At 45.2% G+C, this 22451-nt stretch overlaps 2 protein-coding genes across 2 annotated transcripts; both read left to right on the top strand.

Moving 5' to 3' along the window:
- The first annotated feature begins 513 nt into the window (after positions 1-513).
- Positions 514-5942, top strand: LOC129457252 (galactose-specific lectin nattectin-like). The gene is made up of 7 exons (XM_055230271.1): positions 514-591; positions 2796-2882; positions 3473-3491; positions 3574-3653; positions 3882-4016; positions 4388-4505; positions 5800-5942. Exons 1-7 carry the CDS (start codon positions 514-516, stop codon positions 5940-5942), a joined length of 660 nt encoding a protein of 219 aa, XP_055086246.1.
- Positions 5943-14699: 8757 nt separating this feature from the next.
- LOC117388666 (galactose-specific lectin nattectin-like) lies at positions 14700-17524 on the top strand. The gene is made up of 6 exons (XM_033986253.1): positions 14700-14786; positions 15216-15234; positions 15310-15389; positions 15578-15712; positions 16081-16198; positions 17382-17524. Exons 1-6 carry the CDS (start codon positions 14700-14702, stop codon positions 17522-17524), a joined length of 582 nt encoding a protein of 193 aa, XP_033842144.1.
- The last annotated feature ends 4927 nt before the right edge of the window (positions 17525-22451 follow it).

Below are 22451 nucleotides of genomic sequence, written 5' to 3'. Positions count from 1 at the left end.
TGTCAGGGGGGTCTTCAACTCACACCTCCGGGAGAACTTCTACCTGATCCCGGGGGAGGCTGGGGACATGGACTCCGAGTGAGCCATGTTCTCCACCTCTATTGTTGATACGGCTGCTCGTAGCTGTGGTCGTAAAGTCTGTTGTGTTTGTTGAGGCGGCAATCCCCAAACCCGGAAGTAAGGGATGCCGTCAGGCTGAAAAAGGAGTCCTATCGAGTCTTGATGGCTCATGAGACTCCTGAGGCAGCTGATGAGTACCAGCGGGCCAAGCGTGCCGCGGCTCGTGCAGTCACAGAGGCAAAAACTCTGGGTTGGGAGGAGTTCGGGGAGGCCATGGAGGAGGACTATCAGATGGCCTCAAAGAGATTCTGGCAAACAATCTGATGCCTCAGGAGGGGGAAGCAGTGCTTCACCAACACTGTTTACAGTGCGGGTGGAGAGCTGCTGACCTCAACTGGGGATGTTGTCGGGTGGTGGAAGGAATACTTTGAGGATCTCCTCAATCCCACCATCATGTCTTTCGTGGAGGAAGCAGAGACTGAGGACCCGAAGGCGGATTCGTTCATCACCCTGGTTGAAGTCACCGAGGTGGTTGGCAAGCTCCTCGGTGGCAAGGCTCCGGATGTACTTCAAGTCTCTGGATGTTGTGGGCTGTCTTGGCTGACATGTCTCTGCATCATCGCATGGTGGTCGGGAACAGTACCGCTGGGCTGGCAGACTGGGGTGGTGGTTCCTCTGTATAAGAAGGGGGCCCGGATGGTGTGTTCCAATTACAGGGGAATCACACTCCTCAGCCTTCCCGCTAAGGTCTATTCCAGGGTACTGGAGAGGAGAATTCGATTGATAGTCGAACCTCAGATTCAGGAGGAGCAGTGTTGTTTTCGGCCCGGTCGCGGAACACTGGACCAGCTCTATACTCTCCATCAGATCCTCGAGAGTTCAGGGGAGTTTGCCCAACCAGTCCACATGTGTTTTGTGAACCTGGCGAAGGCATTCAACCTTGTTTCTCGTGGTGTCCTTTGGGGGGTGCCCTTTGCTAAGGGCTGTCCAGTCCCTGTATAACCAGAGCAGGAGCTGTGTTCGCATTGCCGGTAGTAAGTCAGACCCATTCCCAGTGCATGTTGGACTCCACCAGGGCTGCACTTTTATGGACAGAATTTCTAGGTGCAGCCAGAGGCCAGAGGGGGTCTGGTTCGGGAACCACAGGATCTCACCTCTGCTGTTTGCACATGATGTTGCCCTGATGGCTTCATCGAGCCAGGACCTGCAGCAGGCACTGGGGCGGTTTGCAGCTAAGTGTGAAGTGGATGGGATGAGAATCAGCTCCTCCAAATCCGAGGCCATAGTTCTTGACCGGAAAAAGGTGGCTTGCCATCTCCGGGTGGGTGGAGAGCCTTTGCCTCAGGTTGAGGAGTTCAAGTATCTTGGGGTCTTGTTCACGAGTGAGGGAAGGATGGAGTGTGAGATTGACAGGCAGATCGGTGCAGCGTCTGCAGTGATGTGGTCGCTGTATCATTTTGTATTTACCCTGTTGTTGTAAAGAAGGAGTTGAGTTGGAAGGCAAAGTTCTCAATTTACCAGTCAATCTATGTTCCTCCCCTCATCTATGGTCATGAGCTCTGGGTAATGACTGAAAGGACAAGATCGTGGATACAAGAGGCCAAAATGGGTTTCTTCCGCAGGGTGGCTGGTCGCACCCTTAGAGATAGATGGTGAGGAGGGTGAGGAGCTCAGTCACACAGGAGGAGCTCAAAGTAGAGCCGCTGCTCCTACATGTCGAGAGGAGCCAGCTGAGGTGGCTCGAGCATCTGTTCAGGATTCCTCCTGGATGCCTCCCTAGGGAGGTGTTCTGGGCATGCCCCAACAGGAGGAGGCCCCAGGGTTGACCCAGGACACGCTGGAGGGACTATTTCTCTTTGCTGGCCTGGGAACGCCTTGGAGTCCCACCGGAGGAACTGGAGGACATGTCCTCGGTGAGGGGAGGCTGGGAGTCCCTGCTTAGACTGCTGCCCCTGCGACCCGGCCCCAGATAAGCGGAAGAAAATGGGAATGGAGAATGTGGAAAATCAGACACAGCAAATCTCATCTTTCCTCCATGTTAACTTTGGTAGTTCTCCTGTCAGTTCATTGCTCCATCAATGAAACTCTCTCTGATTGACTGTAGAACTCTGGCTTATCACTGAGCTGGTTTTCTTGAGTTACAGAGTAAATGAATGGAGAAGGCGTGGCATTGCCCCCGTGTGTCGACCCCACAACTTTACAGTGATGTGAAGTCGTTTTAGATCAATATTGCAATTTAAAATGTGCAGATTATAACATAAAGATACACAGGAGGTGTTATAACCTAGCTCAGTTAGGGAAAGGGAAGTAACAAAAAGAAAACCAAGATAGAAAAATGGTAAAATAGGAAGTAGTTTAATTAATAGGAATGTAGGGGTAAACTAAACAAAAAGGGACTCTTAAAAAAGCCTGTGACCAACAGGAAACAGAAGCACATTGTGAAGAAAAGTGGTATTAAAGGTATGTATGCCTGTACTAAACTTGTCAGATAGAGCTGTCGGATAGAGCTGTCAGTTATCTGAGACGATACTCAAAACTCACCTAAACAAAGGTCATCCTGGAGCCTTGATTTTCCCTGTCACTTGTTTTTGTTTCCTCCTTCCTGCTCTTGACAGTATAAATGCATCCAGACTTTCTCAATGCCACAGTGACTCCTGAGCTCTAACGTTAAGTCTCCAGTCTCTCCTGTCACAACTCTCTGCTCACAAAACCTTCATATATTTATACATGTTCAGATGGCTCTACGTGGACTTCTGATTGTGCTGGGCTGTTTGGCCATTGATGCAGGGTTGACTATTCCAGCTGTGATGAGTGCTCTATCTGTAAGTATTTGAACCTAACCCTGGTTTGGTCCTGGTTGAGTCCTGGTTTAAGGTTTTGTTCTGGTTTGGCTTCAATTTGGCCCTGGTCTGGTCCTGGTCTAGTCCTGGTTTGGTCCTGGTCTAGTCCTGGTTTAGTCCTAGTCTGAGCCTTGTCTAGTCTTGGTTTAGTCCTGGTCTAGTACTGGTCTGGTCCCGGTCTAGTCCTGGTCTGGTTTTTGCTTGGCCCTGGTCTAGTCATGGTCTGGTCCTGGTCCACTCCTGGTTTGGTCCTGGTCTAGTCCTGGTTTAGTCCTGGCCGAGTCCTGGTCTAGACATGGTTTGGTCCTGGTCATGTCCTGGTTTGGTCCTGGTCCACTCCTGGTCTGGTTTAGTCTTAGTCTGGTCCTGGTCTGAGCCTGGTCCAGTCTTGGTTTAGTCCTGATCTAATCCTGGTCTAGTCCTGATCTGGTCTAGTCCTGGTCTGGTCTAGGTCTAGTCCAGGTATAGTTCCACTTTATTCCAAATTTTGTTGTGGTTTATGGGTGTACAAAATAAAATTTAATTTGGAAAATTTGGAAATGTTTAAATGCATCTTATTTTTGTAATCACAGGTGGCAGGGGGCGACCAAGGTCAGTAAAACCAAGTTACAGTTTTGTTTTTATGACTCAATAGACAACAGTTTGCATGATTTCTATTGGTTGTTTATTGAAGGCTGCCCTGACGGCTGGACCAGGTTTGAGTCTCGTTGTTTCAAGTTCTTCAATGAGAAAAAGTCCTGGACCGATGCAGAGGTAATAACAAAAATTCACATTGATAAACATAATAATAGGGCTAACGATTTAAAGTTATGGTTTAAAGCAGGGTTTGTGTGTTAAACATGTGTGAATGAAATAAAACATAACTCCAGGCATGTTTTTGATGAGGAAACAACATTCTAACATAGATCAGAAAATGGCGTAATATGGGCCCTATAATAATAATAATAATAATAACAGTAATTACCTTTTTTGATTCTATAGAAAACCTGCCACTCTCTCGGTGCAAACCTACCCTCCATCCACAGCCTGGAGCAGAACCGTTTCATTGTGGACATGATCGTAAAGAGCACTGGGACCAACATTCACACCTGGCTTGGTGGGACTGATGCTGTGGAGGTAATGGAAACCAGTGTTGTCATCATACAAAATACTAGAATGTTATTTTCAACATTAAATAACAGTGCTTTATTTCCACGTGGTCTTATATCTGTGTAATCCCTCAGTCGTCCAGTAGGTTCCATAGTGGTTCATGGGTGTATACTTGTCTGTGTCTGATACAGCTCAAGATCATTCTAAAGCTGTTCAGGAAAGGTTCATTTCTGTCCTGTGAATGTGACTTTTTTAATATCGATACCTGCTCATATGAGTATAGTGTCAATACAAATTTTAGTACTTTTGATGAATCTAATAGAAAAATGTGGTCAGTCTTCAGGCTCTAGTTCTGTCTTAAACACTTTTAAAGTTGTGATTCCTTGTGATATTGACAGGAAGGAAAGTGGCTGTGGAGCGATGGATCTGTTTGGGACTTCACCCATTGGCCCCCTTCAGGCTCACAGCCAGATAACGCTGCAGGAAAAGAGCACTGCCTCATGATGAACTGGGACGGTATGGGACCTCGCACATTTTTAATAATAATAATAATAATAGTAACAACAACAATGATGATAATAATGATAATCATCATCATCATCATAAAGTTCTGTTAAAAGATTTTAATAAAACCAATCAAATGCAGTGTCTCAGCTGCAAACCCACAATTTTAGGAGTTCTAGCAAAATCATGTGGAACGCAGCGCTCAGGTCTGAAATGATTCAAATCAAACACTCCCCTGTATGTGCAGATAAAAGTAGGTCATTTAAAACTTTGAGGAGGGCAGTTTCTATGGTGTGAAGGGCCCTAAAACCAGATGGAAATTTTTCAAAGATGTTGTTTTTATTCATAAAATCTAAAATTTGTTTGGAAACAACTTTTTCTAAAACTTTTGATAAAAAAAAGAAAGGAAAAAGAACTTTAAATTATGTTTGTTTAAAAAAAAAAAATGCTTAAAATGCTGCGCCCAACAACACTGAAAACATTTTTGAGAAAATTTGTGGATGACTTCATGTGAAATGAAACATAAGATAAAGATGAGAGAGATAAAGAGATACAATTGTTAAAACAATTCAAACCATTAAACCAGTTTGCTCAAACCAGTTAAGAGTTGGGTCCACAAATCCTAGAAAAGACGATGAACTAGGTCTGAAGTTCCTGACTGATAAAAGGGGACATATTTACTTTTAACCCTTTAATGGTGTTACCTCATTAGCTGACTCAGTTGTACTATTTTGTTTGTCAGGTTAACGTACACCTCATGTGTCCTCTGCAGTGATTGCAGGCGCTCAAGCATCTGCCCCTTTGCCTTAAGTGCCCTCATGGTCAACAATATTAAGTTTAATATTTGCCCCATGAAGACGGATGTGTAAAAGTCATTTTAAACACTCAGACTACTATAAAAGCATGTTGCTGCTGCTCCCTCTCTCATGTCTGTCTGCTTGTCGCAACTGCCACCTGTGATTTCTTCACCTAAAACAGATGACAGAAAATAAGATTTACTTTTATCAAATGTACTGGAGGACCCTCAGACCCCCTCATATGTTCCTTTGTAACTCTATCGCTCTCTCTCATTTTTGTTATTCACCTGTGCACAAAGTTTTGCTGCTAAACCTCAGCAGATGCACACCTAAAAGTAATTCCTAAAGAAGCAGTCACATTCCAAATACCGTGTTACGGCTTAAGTTTATTTTAAGTATTGACTGAATGAATAATGCAATGTAAAATCTCACTGTGTGTCTTAAAAGATGATATATAAATTCTTTGCATTATATTATCTGTAAACCCAACCATTTCTCTTTGAAAATAGCAACATTTTGGAATGACGCCCCAAACTCCTGGTCTCTGGTCTACATCTGTACCAAAGATGTTCTGCAGCCGACACCTAAACCCAAGGAAGTGTCCCTGACTCTGGAGGGCTTCATCTGCCGTTGCACCCCTGAAAAGAAGTGACCACTACATCCATGATCAACAAAGTGGCACATCGACTCGGTTTGTGATCAAGTTGAAAGCTCAGATGGAGCTTTTGGTTTCTTTGTGATTAAACTTTTTCTCAGCATTAACCCAGAGTTATGTCTCTTATCTCAGTTCTCTGGAAAATACAATCACATTTGTTTATTTCTGATATCAAGACCATGATAGAACTAATCAGGATTTTGTTCTGTGTTGATACCTGTTTAAATGTGTATCTAGTAATGTATAGTTAGATAACAAAAAACAAACAAAAAACACTACAACTTACACCTCTTTCAATGCACTTGACCTTACTAGAACTATTAAGGAAAGGTCCTGTCATATTGTTTGTAAGTTCCTTTCCATATCGATTCTTGTTCCAATGTGTATCTAGTTCTTTTAGTAGTTTAAGTATAGACTAGTGTTTTCACAATACAAACATTTTCAGACTTGGTTTTTATCCTAAGGGATATACTTGATACTTAAAGCAGAGCAAAGTAACTTTGGCGGTAGCACTACCACTACAGGTTGCTCCTATAACCACCCTAACAACTCGACACATTTTAAAACCATTCCACTACTCAAAATGCCTTCAATATCCAACTCCGAATGACCCTGTGTCTCTATATCGGTCTCTATACACACCTGTAGCAGCATGGAGCCCCAGACCCCCGCTGAGCCAACACTGCGGTTTATCTACATCCTGACATCTCCCCCAATTGATACTTTGCAGTGATACATGCATGTATATGGCAGAATGTTCAGCAGTTACCATGCTGACACAACACACGTTAGCAAACACAATTTGTGACTGTAATGCTATTTGCTACATGTGTTTTGTGAACCTGGCGAAGGCATTTGACCGTGTTCCTCGTGGTGTCCTTTGGGGGGTGCCCTCTACCAAGGGCTGTCTGGTCCCTGTATAACCAGAGCAGGAGCTGTGTTCGCATTGCCGGTAGTAAGTCAGACCCATTCCCAGTGCATGTTGGACTCCACCAGGGCTGCACTTTTATGGACAGAATTTCTAGGCGCAGCCAGAGGCCAGAGGGGGTCTGATTCGGGAACCACAGGATCTCACCTCTGCTGTTTGCACATGATGTTGCCCTGATGGCTTCATCGAGCCAGGACCTGCAGCAGGCACTGGGGCAGTTTGCAGCTAAGTGTGAAGTGGATGGGATGAGAATCAGCTCCTCCAAATCCGAGGCCATAGTTCTCAACTGGAAAAAAGGTGGCTTGCCCTCTCTGGGTGGGTGGAGAGCCTTTGCCTCAGGTCGAGGAGTTCAAGTATCTCGGGGTCTTGTTCACGAGTGAGGGAAGGATGGAGCGTGAGATTGACAGGCGGATCGGTGCAGTGTCTGCAGTGATGTGGTCGCTGTATCATTTTGTATTTACCCTGTTGTGGTAAAGAAGGAGTTGAGTCGGAAGGCAAAGCTCTCGATTTACCAGTCAATCTACGTTCCTCCCCTCATCTATGGTCATGAGCTCTGGGTAATGACTGAAAGGACAAGATCGTGGATACAAGAGGCCGAAATGGGTCGCACCCTTAGAGATAGATGGTGAGGAGGGTGAGAGGCTCAGTCACACAGGAGGAACCCAAAGTAGAGCCACTGCTCCTACATGTCGAGAGGAGCCAGCTGAGGTGGCTCGAGCATCTGTTCAGGATGCCTCCTCGATGCCTCCCTAGGGAAGTGTTCTGGACATGTCCGGGGTGAGGGGAGGCTGGGAGTCCCTGCTTAGACTGCTGCCCCCATGACCCAGCCCCAGAAAGAAAATGGGAATGGAGAATGTGGAAAATCAGACACAGCAAATCTCATCTTTCCTCCATGTTAACTTTGGTAGTTCTCCTGTCAGTTCATTGCTCCATCAAAGAAACTCTCTCTGATTGGCTGTAGAACTCTGGCTTATCACTGGTTTTCTTGAGTTTCAGAGTAAATGAATGGAGAAGGCGTGGCATTGCCCCCGTGTGTCGACCCCACAACTTTACAGTGATGTGAAGTCGTTTTAGATCAATATTGCAATTTAAAATGTGCAGATTATAACATAAAGATACACAGGAGGTGTTATAACCCAGCTCAGTTAGGGAAAGGGAAGTAACAAAAAGAAAACCAAGATGGAAAAATGGTAAAATAAGAAGTAATTTAATTAACTGGAATGTAGGGGTAAACTAGACGAAAAGGGACTAAACATAGACAAGTAAAAGGTTCCTTGCAAGGGTTTACACAAAGACAAGAAAAGGGTAAAGTTAACTACAAAACAAACTTCACAATAGGTAACAAAATCTCACAAACAAACAGAGACAGCACAACAAGTGTCTCATAACAAAAAGCCACTACCCTAGTTATGTGACGTTCCGTATCAAGGCTTCGGAGCGTGTGCCGAGTAGGGGACGGGACGTTTCCGCAATGAGTATCGAGGCTTGCTTCATTTAGGGGAGGAGCTGAAATTAATGCCGTCCAAAGCCTCGCTGCCCGGCTGTAGCACGTGACTGATTCAGTAAGTGGTTCGGATTTTGCCGCGAGCAACACCTGTAGTGTAGGTAACAACCTGTGGTGTCGCCTGGATGACAATGTCAGGCACAAACACAAAACGTGATAGACGCAAATATTGAGGTCCAACGGTACATGATGGAGCCAAATACGACAAAGCTGGAGGACCCCCTTCAATACTGGGAGAGACAGAAATATGTGTATCCAGAGCCCATGTATATGTGTGTGTATTTATATAAGTTAGCAGTGGCATTCTTGTGTACGCCTGCCTCATCTGTGCCCTGTGAGCAGCTATTTCCGCACACATATACACAGTGTGTGTAATATATATATATATATATATATATATATGTGTGTATATATACCCCTCCCCGAACCGCCACCTTAACGTGGTGGAGGGGTTTGAGCACCCGAATGATCCTGGGAGCTATGTTGTCGGGGGCTTCATGCCCCTGGTAGGGTCACCCATGGCAAACAGGTCCTGGGAGACGGGTCTGACTAAGAGCGGTTCAGAAGCCCCCCATGAAGAGGAAAAGATCAAGGCCAGTTACGTCGCCCGGACTGGCGTTACCGGGGCCCCACCCTGGAGCCAGGCCTGGGGTGGGTGCTCGGCAGCGAGCGCCTGGTGGCCGGGTCTTTCCCCACGGGGCCCGGTCGGGCCCGTCCTCCCGTGGACCCACCACCTGCGGGAGGAGCCATGCGGGGCGGGTGCAGAGAGATCCGGGGCGGCAGTCGAAGGCGGGGACCTCGACGACTGGATCTCCAGACATGGAGACTAGCTCTGGGGATGTGGAATGTCACCTCGCTGGGGGGGAAAGAGCCTGAGCTTGTGCGGGAGGTTGAGCGTTACTGGCTAGATATAGTCGGCCTCACCTCCACGCACAGCTTGGGCTCTGGAACCCAACTTCTTGAGTGGGGTTGGACTCTCCATTTCTCTGGCGTTGCCCGCGGGGAGCGGCGGCGAGCTGGTGTGGGCTTTCTCATTGCCCCACAGCTCAGCTGCTGCGTGTTGGGGTTCACTCCGGTGAACAAGAAGGTCGCCTCCCTGCGCCTTCGGGTCGGGGACAGGTCTCTCACTGTTGTGTCGGCCTACGGGCCAAACAGCAGTGCAGAGTACCCGGCCTTCTTGGAGTCCCTGGGAGGGGTACTAGACAGTGCACCAACCGGGGACTCCGTTGTTCTCCTGGGGGACTTCAACGCCCATGTGGGTAACGACAGTGACACTTGGAGGGGCGTGATTGGGAGGAACGGCCTCCCCGATCTGAACCCGAGCGGTGTTTTGTTATTGGACTTCTGTGCTAGTCACAGCTTGTCCATAACAAACACCATGTTCGAGCACAAGGGTGTCCATCGGTGCACGTGGCACCAGGACACTCTAGGTCGGAGGTCGATGATCGACTTTGTTGTCGTGTCATCTGACCTCCGACCGCGTGTCTTGGACACTCGGGTGAAGAGAGGGGCTAAGCTGTCAACTGATCACCACCTGGTGGTGAGTTGGATCCGCTGGCGGAGGAGGAAGCCGGACAGACCTGGCAGGCCCAAGCGCATTGTGAGGGTCTGCTGGGAACGTCTGGCGGAGCCCTCTGTCAGGGGGTCTTCAACTCCCACCTCCGGGAGAGCTTCTCCCTGATCCCGGGGGAGGTTGGAAACATGGACTCCGAGTGAGCCATGTTCTCCACCTCTATTGTCGATGCGGCTGCTCATAGCTGTGGTCGTAAGGTCTGTGGTGCTTGTCGCGGCGGCAATCCCCGAACCCGGTGGTGGACACCGGAAGTAAGGGATGCCGTCAAGCTGAAGAAGGAGTCCTATCGAGCCTTGTTGGCTCGTGGGACTCCTGAGGCAGCTGATGAGTACCGGCAGGCCAAGCGTGCCGCAGCTCGGGCAGTCACAGAGGCAAAAACTCGGGGTTGGGAGGAGTTCGGGGAGGCCATGGAGAAGGACTATCGGACGGCCTCAAAGAGATTCTGGCAAACCGTCCGACGCCTCAGGAGGGGGAAGCAGTGCTTCACCAACACTGTTTACAGTGCGGGTGGAGAGCTGCTGACCTCGACTGGGGATGTTGTCGGGCGGTGGAAGGAATACTTTGAGGATCTCCTCAATCCCACTTTCACGTCTTCCGAGGAGGAAGCAGAAACTGGGGACCCAGAGGCGGACTCGTCCATCACCCTGGCTGAAGTCACTGAGGTGGTTGGCAAGTTCCTGGGGTGGACGAGATCCGTCCTGAGTACCTCAAGTCTCTGGATGTTGTGGGGCTGTGTCGGGGGCTGTACCTGTGGAATGGCAGACCGGGGTGGTGGTCCCTCTGTATAAGAAGGGGGACTGGAGGGTGTGTTCCAATTACAGGGGAATCACACTCCTCAGCCTTCCCGGTAAGGTCTATTCCAGGGTACTGGAGAGGAGAATCCGACCGATAGTCGAACCTCGGATTCAGGAGGAGCAGTGTGGTTTTCGTCCTGGTCGTGGAACACTGGACCAGCTCTATACTCTCCATCGGGTCCTCGAGGGCTCATGGGAGTATGCCCAACCAGTCCACATGTGTTTTGTGGATCTGGAGAAGGCATTCGACCGTGTCCCTCGTGGTGTCCTTTGGGGGGTGCTCTGGGAGTATGGGGTCCGGGGCCCTTTGCTAAGGGCTGTCCAGTCCCTGTATGACCAGAGCAGGAGCTGTGTTCGCATTGCCGGCAGTAAGTCAGACCTGTTCCCGGTGCATGTTGGACTCCGCCAGGGCTGCCCTTTGTCACCGGTTCTGTTCATTATATTTATGGACAGAATTTCTAGGCGCAGCCAGGGGCCGGAGGGGGCCTGGTTTGGGAACCACAGGATTTCATCTCTGCTGTTTGCAGATGATGTTGTCCTGATGGCTTCTTCGAGCCAGGATCTGCAGCAGACACTGGGGCGGTTTGCAGCTGAGTGTGAAGCGGCTGGGATGAGAATCAGCTCCTCCAAATCCGAGGCCATGGTTCTCGACCGGAAAAACGTGGTTTGCTCTCTCCGGGTGGGTGGAGAGTCTCTGCCCCAAGTGGAGGAGTTCAAGTATCTCGGGGTCTTGTTCACGAGTGAGGGAAGGATGGAGCGGGAGATTGACAGGCGGATCGGTGCAGCGTCTGCAGTGATGCGGTCGGTGTATCGGTCCGTTGTGGTAAAGAAGGAGCTGAGCCGGAAGGCGAAGCTCTCGATTTACCGGTCAATCTACGTTCCTACCCTCACCTATGGTCATGAGCTCTGGGTAATGACCGAAAGGACAAGATCGCGGATACCAGCGGCTGAAATGGGCTTCCTCCGCAGAGTGGCCGGGCGCACCCTTAGGGATAGGGTGAGGAGCTCGGTCACACGGGAGGAGCTCGGAGTAGAGCCGCTGCTCCTACACGTTGAGAGGAACCAGCTGAGGTGGCTCAGACATCTGCTCAGGATGCCTCCTGGACGCCTCCCTAGGGAGGTGTTCTGGGCATGTCCCACCGGGAGGAGGCCCCGGGAAAGACCCAGGACACGCTGGAGGGACTATGTCTCTCGGCTGGCCTGGGAACGCCTTGGGGTCCCACCGGAGGAGCTGGAGGACGTGTCCGGGGTGAGGGAAGTCTGGGAGTCCCTGCTTAGACTGCTGCCCCCGCGACCCGGCCCCGGATAAGCGGAAGAAAATGAATGAATGGATGGATGGATGGATATATATATATATATATATATATATATATATATATATATATATATATATATATATATATATATATATATATATATATATGTATGTATATGTATATATATATATATGTATATGTATATATATATATATATATATATGTACACACACAGAGTATACATGTTTTGCATGTTTTCTTTATTTTGCTGACAGTTTTCTTCACAGACTTTCTGCAAAATGCCACACACTTCAAATTCATGCAAACTGATATTTTTGCGGCCAGTAGATGCGTCCATTCAGTAAAGTAAAACTCCCATATCTACATCACCGACAGTAAATGCAACAATCAAAGTACAGAAATACCTTGCCAAAACCAAACAGACAAACACGACCCACTGCAGTACTGGAGAAGGCAAAGAAATACATTTACACATTTATTCACACTGGCCACCATGTACCTTTGCACTCCAGCTTCATCTGTGCCCTGTGAGAGTATTTTTTCTAAAGCAGGAGAAATACTCACAAAAAAGCGGAACCACCTTAGGCCTGACTCTTTAGAGAAACGACTTTTTTGAGTAAAAACCAATGAAAAATATTGGGATTTAATTCTCTTTAATTAGAAGCACTACTACAAGTAACACAAGTGCATTCCTATTTCTAATGATGTGTTTCACTGTGGTCCTATCACTGGTTTTGTAGTACATTTGTTCAATTGATGGCGCTGAGGTGGAAACTAGATTGCAGTACGTTTTATTGATCTCTTGATGGCGCCAGAGAGTAATTGAATCCTTATGAAGTGTCAGTACATGTGTCGGCACAGTTGACTGAAAGTATCGATGCTTCATGGGGCTTCATCTCAACATCACTACACTACCCCTGTAGTGACTAGACCACTGGTTCTTAACCTGGGTTCGATCGAACCCTAGGGGTTCGGTGAGTCAGTCCCAGGGGTTCGGCAGAGGTCAAGACACGCACCAGACTCATATGATTCGTGGACTGCGAGCGTCTCCAGACGCTGGCCGTGTCCTAATTCGACAAATGCACCCTTTGCTGTGCCTATCGAACACTGCTCCCTCTAAGCTGCGCGCGTGCTCAATTGCGCACTGCTGACACGGTCTCTGCGCACAGAAAATCTGTGCTGCGCACAAAAAAATCGAACCAGAGTGGAAAATAAAATAAACACACAACAATTCATTCTGCGCTATTTTTCAGTGTGAGTCAGTGAGTGTGACCGGTGACGAGCTGCTCCAGACAATTATGTGATTCCCATACGCATTTGTGCAGCTTATCCACGTCATTGACAGGCGTCCTCATGTCCCGCTACCAGAGTTTTAGCCGATGTGGCCGATGTGGAGTGACAACTCGCTGAAGATTCTAAGTGTTTAACCCCTTAACGTTCCGACGGCCCGCCCTCGGACAAAGATCCACGCGTAAAATTCCGCTCGCGTAATTGCGTTTTACGCACTGTTTTGCAGCAGTTTTGCGTTTTAAAAATGACGAAACGGACAAAACAAAGGAAGTATGCGACCGAGGACACTGTGGATGTTTGTACAAGTTAAACTAGAGGCATCTCGGACATGGAGCGGTTCGTGGAACCGAGTGAAGATCTAATGATGGACTCAGGAGCAGAGGACCTGATGATTTGATGGACTGGATGCTGTTCCTGATCGGTAAGTGTGGTTTATTCTGCTATTGACTTAATTGTGGGTCATATGTGTATTATGTGTAATCATTAGCATTAGCTAATGCCAATCTGCAGTAATAAAGCAGCTGGGTGTGCAGATACAGATTCCTCTCAGTGTGTATTGGTCATTGAATACTGTCACTTCGAACGGCATAAAAACATACAACGACATAAAAACGAAGAAAAGGAACAGACTTTGCTGTGAAAATGACATGAGAGTGGCCAAGGTGAAGCCCTGCATTTCTGACCTGGTCTCTCAAAGGCAACAGCAGAAGTCACACTGATTTGCAGTAAATATTCATTATTGTAGCCTAATGGAAATTAGGTGATGGGTGCGTGTTAAAATGTTAAAAAATAATAAAAAGCATAAATACAGTAAGTTCATTATTGGAATACATAATACAATACAAAATTAAAATAATTTCAGTGTGGTAGTATTAAAAAAGGTCATGTCTTTGTTAAAAGGTATGTGTGTAATTTGTTGTGAGTTTATACATTGTATTGGTTTTATTCTTTGAACACAGTGATGTTAATACACGGTTTATTTTGTGCCCCAGTAAAACACACATATGTCTTGAATTTGAAAAAAATTATATTTTATTTTTCAATAAAGAAGGGTTCGGTGAATGTGCATATGGAACCGGTGGGGTTCAGTACCTCCAACAAGGTTAAGAACCACTGGACTAGACCAAAAGAGACACACACACAATGGCATACATCCCTGAACAGGTGTCCCCAATCTTCTTAAATAGGATGGGCCAGGCTGGAAGACAGTCCTCCAATCATGGCCTTTGGATCAGGCAGCCATGTTTCTTTCTTCCTGCTCTTGACAGTATAAATGCATCCAGACTTTCTCAATGCCACAGTGACTCCTGAGCTCTAACGGTAAGTCTCCAGTCTCTCCTGTCACAACTCTCTGCTCACAAAACCTTCATATATTTATACATGTTCAGATGGCTCTACGTGGACTTCTGATTGTGCTGGGCTGTTTGGCCATTGATGCAGGGTTGACTATTCCAGCTGTGACGAGTGCTCCACCTGTAAGTATTTGAACCTAACCCTGGTTTGGTCCTGGTTGAGTCCTGGTTTAAGGTTTTGTTCTGGTTTGGTTCCAATTTGGCGCTGGTCTGGTCCTGGTCTAGTCCTGGTTTAGTCCTAGTCTGAGCCTTGTTTAGTCCTGGTTCTTGCTTGGCCCTGGTCTAGTCATGGTCTGGTCCTGGTCCACTCCTGGTCTGGTCCTGGTCTAGTCCTCATTTGGCCTTGGTTTAGTCCTGGTCGAGTCCTGGTCTAGGCATGGTTTAGTCTTAGTCTGGTCCTGGTCTGAGCCTGGTCCAGTCTTGGTTTAGTTCTGGTCTAGGTCTAGTCCAGGTATAGTTCCACTTTATTCCAAATTTTGTTGTGGTTTATGGGTGTACAAAATAAAATTTAATTTGGAAATGTTTAAATGCATCTTATTTTTGTAATCACAGGTGGCAGGGGGCGACCAAGGTCAGTAAAACCAAGTTACAGTTTTGTTTTTATGACTCAACAGACAACAGTTTGCATGATTTCTATTTATTGAAGGCTGCCCTGACGGCTGGACCAGGTTTGAGTCTCGTTGTTTCAAGTTCTTCAATGAGAAAAAGTCCTGGATCAATGCAGAGGTAATAACAAAAATTCACATTGATAAACATAATAGAGTTAAGGGTTTAAAGCAGGGTTTGTGTGTTAAACATGTGTGAAAACAAAACATAACTCCAGGCATGTTTGAGGAAACGACATTCTAACATAGATCAGAAAATGGCGTAATATGGGCCCTATAATAACAGTAATTACCTTTTTGATTCTGTAGAAAATCTGCCACTCTCTCGGTGCAAACCTACCCTCCATCCACAGCCTGGAGCAGAACCGTTTCATTATGGACATGATCGTAAAGAGCACTGGGACCAACAGTCCCACCTGGCTTGGTGGGACTGATGCTGTGGAGGTAATGGAAACCAGTGTTATCATACAAAATAATAGAATGTAATTTTCAACATTAAATAACAGTGCTTTATTTCCACGTGGTCTTATATCTGTGTAATCCCTCAGTCGTCCAGTAGGTTCCATAGTGGTTCATGGGTGTATACTTGTCTGTGTCTGATACAGCTCAAGATCATTCTAAAGCTGTTCAGGAAAGGTTCATTTCTGTCCTGTGAATGTGACTTTTTTAATATCGATACCTGCTCATATGAGTATAGTGTCAATACAAATTTTAGTACTTTTGATGAATCTAATAGAAAAATGTGGTCAGTCTTCAGGCTCTAGTTCTGTCTTAAACACTTTTAAAGTTGTGATTCCTTGTGATATTGACAGGAAGGAAAGTGGCTGTGGAGCGATGGATCTGTTTGGGACTTCACCCATTGGCCCCCTTCAGGCTCACAGCCAGATAACGCTGCAGGAAAAGAGCACTGCCTCATGATGAACTGGGACGGTATGGGACCTCGCACATTTTTAATGATAATGATCATCATAAAGTTCTGTTAAAAGATTTTAATAAAACCAATCAAATGCAGTGTCTCAGCTGCAAACCCACAATTTTAGGAGTTCTAGCAAAATCATGTGGAACGCAGCGCTCAGGTCTGAAATGATTCAAATCAAACACTCTCCTGTATGTGCAGATAAAAGTAGGTCATTTAAAACTTTGAGGAGGGCAGTTTCTATGGTGTGAAGGGCTCTAAAACCAGATGGAAATTTTTCAAAGATGTTTATATTCATAAAATTTGTTTGGAAACAACTTTTTTCTAAAACTTTAGATAAAAAGTTGAAATACTCTAAAAAATGAGGTGTTTAAAAGAAATACTTAAAATGCTGGGCCCAACAACACTGGAAACATTTTTGACAAAATTAGTGGATGACTTCATGTGAAATGAAACGTCAAATGATTAAACCAGTTAAGAGTTGGGTCCACAAATCGCAGAAAAGACGATGAACTAGGTCTGAAGTTCCTGACTGATAAAAGGGGCCATATTTACTTTTAACCCTTTAATGGTGTTACCTCATTAGCTGACTCAGTTGTACTATTTTGTCAGGTTAACGTACACCTCATGTGTCCTCTGCAGTGATTGCAGGTGCTCAAGCATCTGCCCCTTTGCCTTAAGTGCCCTCATGGTCAACAATATTAAGTTTAATATTTGCCCCATGAAGACGGATGTGCAAAAGTCATTTTAAACACTCAGACAACTATAAAAGCATGTTGCTGCTGCTCTCTCTCGCTCGTTCATGTCTGTCTGCATGTCGCAGCTCCCACCTGTGATTTCTTCACCTAAAACAGATGACAGAAAATGAGACTTATTTTTATCAAATGTACTGGGGGAGGACCCTCAGACCCCCTCATATGTTCCTTTGTCTCTGTCGCTCATTTTTGTTATTCGCCTATTGGTCCCTAAGCTCATTCATCTGTGCACAAAGTTTTGCTGCTAAACCTCAGCAGATGCACACCTAAAAGTAATTCCTAAAAAAGCAGTCACATTCCAAATACCGTGTTACGGCTTAAGTTTATTTTAAGTATTGACTGAATGAATAATGCAATGTAAAATCTCACTGTCTTAAAAGATGATATATAAATGCTTTGCATTATATTATCTGTAAACCCAACCGTTTCTCTTTGAAAACAGCAACATTTTGGAATGATGCCCCAAACTCCTGGTCTCTGGTCTACATCTGTACCAAAGATGTTCTGCAGCCGACACCTACACCCAATATAGTGTCCCTGACTCTGGAGGGCTTCATCTGCCGTTGCACCCCCGAAAAGAAGTGACCACTACATCCATGATCAACAAAGTGGCACATCGACTCGGTTTGTGATCAAGTTGAAAGCTCAGATGGAGCTTTTGGTTTCTTTGTGATTAAACGTTTTCTCAGCATTAACCCAGAGTTATGTCTCTTATCTCAGTTCTCTGGAAAATACAATCACATTTGTTTATTTCTGATATCAAGACCATGATAGAACTAATCAGGATTTTGTTCTGTGTTGATACCTGTTTAAATGTGTATCTAGTAATGTATAGTTGGATAACAAAAAACACTACAACTTACACCTCTTTCAATGCACTTGACCTTACTAGAACTATTAAGGAAAGGTCCTGTCATATTGTTTGTAAGTTCCTTTCCATATCGATTCTTGTTCCAATGTGTATCTAGTTCTTTTAGTAGTTTAAGTATAGACTAGTGTTTTCACAATACAAACATTTTCAGACTTGTTTTTTTATACTACGGGATATACTTGATACTCAAAGCAGAGCAAAGTAACTTTGGCGGTAGCACTACCACTACAGGTTGCTCCTATAACCACCCTAACAACTCGACACATTTTAAAACCATTCCACTACTCAAAATGCCTTCAATATCCAACTCTGAATGACCCTGTGTCTCTATCAGTCTCTATACACACCTGTAGCAGCATGGAGCCCCAGACCCCCGCTGAGCCGACACTGCGGTTTATCTACGTCCTGACATCTCCCCCAATTGATACTTTGCAGTGATACATGCATGTATATGGCAGAATGTTCAGCAGTTACCATGGTGACACAACGCACACGTTGGCAAACAAAATTTGTGACTGTAATGCTATTTGAGCTGGACTTGTTTAACAGCACGAATCATCTCACCTGTTGTAGTTTCAGCTAAGTCAGATAAAGCTCAGATTAAAGTCTAACAATGCCTCAGACAGAGCAGTGCCTACAGTTAGCATCACACATCAGCTGCAAAGTATCAATTGTTCCAACTCAAAGCCTGGGGGATAGAAACTCGTTGGTTCACTTGGATGGGAGGTTGGGTAGGACTGGCTTGACTAAATGAGGCATGTATTGCTTTAAGCGTGCTCTCACTCCTCTTTTTGCACATTCGGGAAAGGACGTTGTTGAAATGCATTTGTAATGAGGAGCGGGTTGTTGAGGAAGCGGACGTGCCAGTGGGGGGCAGGGCGACTCGGGGACGGAGCTTTTAATGAGACGCTCAAATGGATTTCTTCAGACAAGTTGATTGCCGGAGTCTTCACAAACGGCATTTATTTGTAGACCAAATACCAAATGTCATGCAGTTTAACAGTGGATTGGCATTTAAGTCCATTTGAGCAGCTTTTCCAACACTGACTTTTACACTTCACTAACTGTAAAACAAAACTCAGAATTTTACTTAATAGTTTATTGACGTATAAGAGGAGTAATAGTAGTAGTGGTAATAGTGGTAGTAGTAGTGGTAGTAGTGGTAATAGTAGTAGTGGTAGTAGTAATACTAGTAGTAATAGTGGTGGTGGTAACAGTAATAATAGTAGTGATTGTTTAATAGTAGTAGTAGTATTGACGGTATAAGACTAGTAGCAGTACTTGTGGTAAGAGTAGTAGTAGTGGCAGTTTAAGAGTAGTAGTAGTTGTAGTAGTGGTAATACTAGTGGTGGTAGTAGTGGTAGTAGTAGTAGTAGTGGTAAAAGTAGTAGTAGTGGTAATAGTAGTAGTAATACTGGTGGTGGTAACAGTAATAGTAGTAGTGGTAGTTTAATTTAGCAGTAGTATTGACGGTATAAGAGTAGTAGTAGTAGTATTGGCAGTAGTGGTAATACTAATAGTAATAGTAGTAGTAGTAGTAGTGGTAATACTAGTAGTAATAGTGGTGGTGGTAACAGCAGTAGTAGTTGTGGTAGTTCAATATTAGTAGTGGTAGTAGTGTTAGTAGCAATAGTAGTAGTAGTAGTGGTAGCAGTAGTACTAGTAGTGGTAGTAATTATAGCAGTAATAGTAGTGGTAGTAGTAGTGGTAGCAGACGTAGTAGCACATAGCAAAAACAAGTACAATGTTTTCTTTAATCTTAATTCAAGTCATTGGTACGAATTTAAAAATACTACCAACATCTGCTTTTCTAAATTAGTATCTGAAGCTGCGATGCTGTTAATGTCTAAACCGTGTATTAATTGGTTAATTGACGCAGATATTAAAACCAAACCAATTTCCATTTTAACTAGCGAACAATTTTGGTCGATATCAAAGAGGAACCGAATCAGCGAAATATCCAAATATCTTGCAAAAGCCAATCTCTCCTGTAAAACGTCCATCTCATATGTCGTAGAGGTTCTGTTAAATGTAGAGCTTCGGTACCATGGATTCCTCTGTCTGATAATCCCTCTATACTGTACCTCCTATAGACCTAACAGAGCCTGGCTAACAAGACTTGGGTCTCCACTTTCTTCATTACAGAGGTCCACAGCAGCTTTCACACACGTTCAGATCCTCTTCTCCCCTTTAAACTCTGCTGTTAAGTCCACTACACTCAGAGAAATCTGCCAGACAGCCAATCGAACGGAGGGTTATATGGATAAAATGTCTCACTGTCAAACGGGCTAGTCTTAACAAGTGACTGAGATTTTGTAGATATCACGGTCAAGACTTTCCAAATGTGGTAAAAATCTGTATGCGGGAGATTCCACGACTTTCAAGAAACTGCTCATGCGTATCTGTAGAAGGTTGAAATGGGTGTAAGATATACGGTCTGAGTGTTTTGACAAGTTAGCAAAGTAAGGTGAGGATCAGTTTCCTTTATGGCCAATCGTGTGCATAATCTGGTCTAGTTAAATAAAAGTGCACTATGTAGCTTTTCTGAAGGAGGGTCGGTTGCCAGTAGTCTCCATGGTAATCGTATTGCTTTGAATAGAATGAAACAGAGCAGTGAGGCCTCAAAGCCAAGTTACCTACCAGGTCTGGGGAGAGGCAGCTAGCTCACAGTCAGAATGCAATGTTTTTAGAAGGCATTGCGTTTTTAGCACTAAAAAAAAAAAAAAAATAAAATAAAAAAGAATTGAAGAAGCAGCTTGGATCAGCAGCGAAACGTCTTCACTCCTACAACAATTTGTCCAGTTGACAGATTTAAACTTCGGCTTTTGCTATGGATCAGACCTGGACGACTGAGGGTCTACACAGACAAAACAAAAAACAAAAAAACACCTGTAATTGACTAAACAGGAAGGTACATTTAATGCCATACTGTGTAACATTTAATGCACAGTGATAACATGTCCATGGAGACAAGGAAGTATGGACCTTTCCCCAAAAAAAGTTACCAAAAAAGTTACATTCAGATTAGCACATTTTTACACACATTTCCAGGGATATTGAGCAGAATTTCTTGCTTCTCTATCCCCAACAATGTGTAAAAAATTAAAAAGTTAAACAAAAAAAAAATCTTTGAAACATGTTTACTGGAGCCAATTTTGCCGATCTTCATTGTGAAAACACCGCTGTTTGCCAATTCAGCTCGCCTGCCGCTCACTTTTCACCTGAAAATCCTTTGTAAAAACCACATACAGTTGAAAAATCAGCTATTTTTTCCATCCCTTTGGAAAACATCTCTGTTGCTTCTCTCTGTTGTAAGACTCATTGACATTGCGAGCTTACATCTCTACGCTTTAGCTTGCCGGATTTCTGACCACTCTTGGGGAACTGGCAATGTGTATATAACGCTATTCCGGCTACAGTACTCCTAATCCCCAATCACAACGGACCAATTAGGCTCTACCTGGGATTATGTAGTGATTTCTAATGACTAGCAGTAGCTTTACCCCTGTACAAACCAACAGCGCATACGACTCTAGACTTCACACTTCACGGCTAAGACAATGCGGTCTCGAGAATTAACTGTTGATAGCTTCGTCGCTGTTGATTCTCTTAAACCACAGGCCCCTAATTTGCACCTTTCCGGCGGCTTTACAAATGGAGGACTTAGAGATTTGCATTGCCTTACTTTACCGGGCCGTAGTCCCCTGGAACACTACAGCGCTGGGTGGTAACGCATTAATCAAACAGGCTTCTACATAATAGCGGTCCACGTGCTAATAGAGCTAACATCAACAAGGCCGCACAGGTACACATCAGACCACCAGCGGAGGGTTTAATGAGACGTCAGTCAAAGAAATGCAGGAAGTTAGAGAAGTTATGGGGAAGAGGTTGGGATTTGGAAGACAAATAAATCAGGTTTGGGTTGAAGTAAGTTAAATTTCCATCCATTTTCTTCCGCTTATCTGGGGACGGGTCGTGAGGGCAGCAGTCTAATCAGGGACTTCCAGACTTCCCTAACCCCAGACACTTCCTCCAGCTCCTCCAGTGGGACCCCAAGGCACCTGATTTTTAGTGTCTTAAAAATGTGAAAAGCAGCATTAGTTAATTTTAAATGGCAGTTGTCCAAAGTTAATCCTTTGTCCTAAGGCAGCTTCCCTTAGCAACTACGCTGGTAACTTGGGCACTATCCTCCGTTTCCTCCTACTTTCCCTATAAACAACATTCACTCTTTATCTGTAGAGTTTATCTGTAGTCTGTTCATTGCTATTCACAAGATGTTCCCTGTCCCACTCCCCTCTGAGCAGGGCAACTGTTTCAGATGCCGTCTCTCTGACCGCCTGATGATGACTGAACCCTAGATGCCCCTACTATTCCCTGATCCTATTCTACGGACCCGGATCCTCTCTTCGCTCACCTGGCTGGATGACCCCTTACCGATTGAGAATGAGCCCCCTCTCTCGCTTAGTTTTGAGTGGGCTCTGGTCCTGCAGATTTGAACTTTATCTGCAAATGGATGTACGTCAATCCTGGACACATCTGCAGCCTGTCCGTCCTCGATTAATCCTGGTTTAGTCCTGGTTTAATCCTGGTTTAGTCCTGGTTTAGCCCTGGTTTACTCCTGGTTTAGTAATGGTTTAGTGC

This window comes from Periophthalmus magnuspinnatus, chromosome 20 (genome assembly GCF_009829125.3).
Source record: "Periophthalmus magnuspinnatus isolate fPerMag1 chromosome 20, fPerMag1.2.pri, whole genome shotgun sequence".
In the NCBI taxonomy this organism is placed as follows: Eukaryota; Metazoa; Chordata; class Actinopteri; order Gobiiformes; family Gobiidae; genus Periophthalmus; species Periophthalmus magnuspinnatus.
This window is presented reverse-complemented; position numbering and strand designations above follow the sequence as displayed.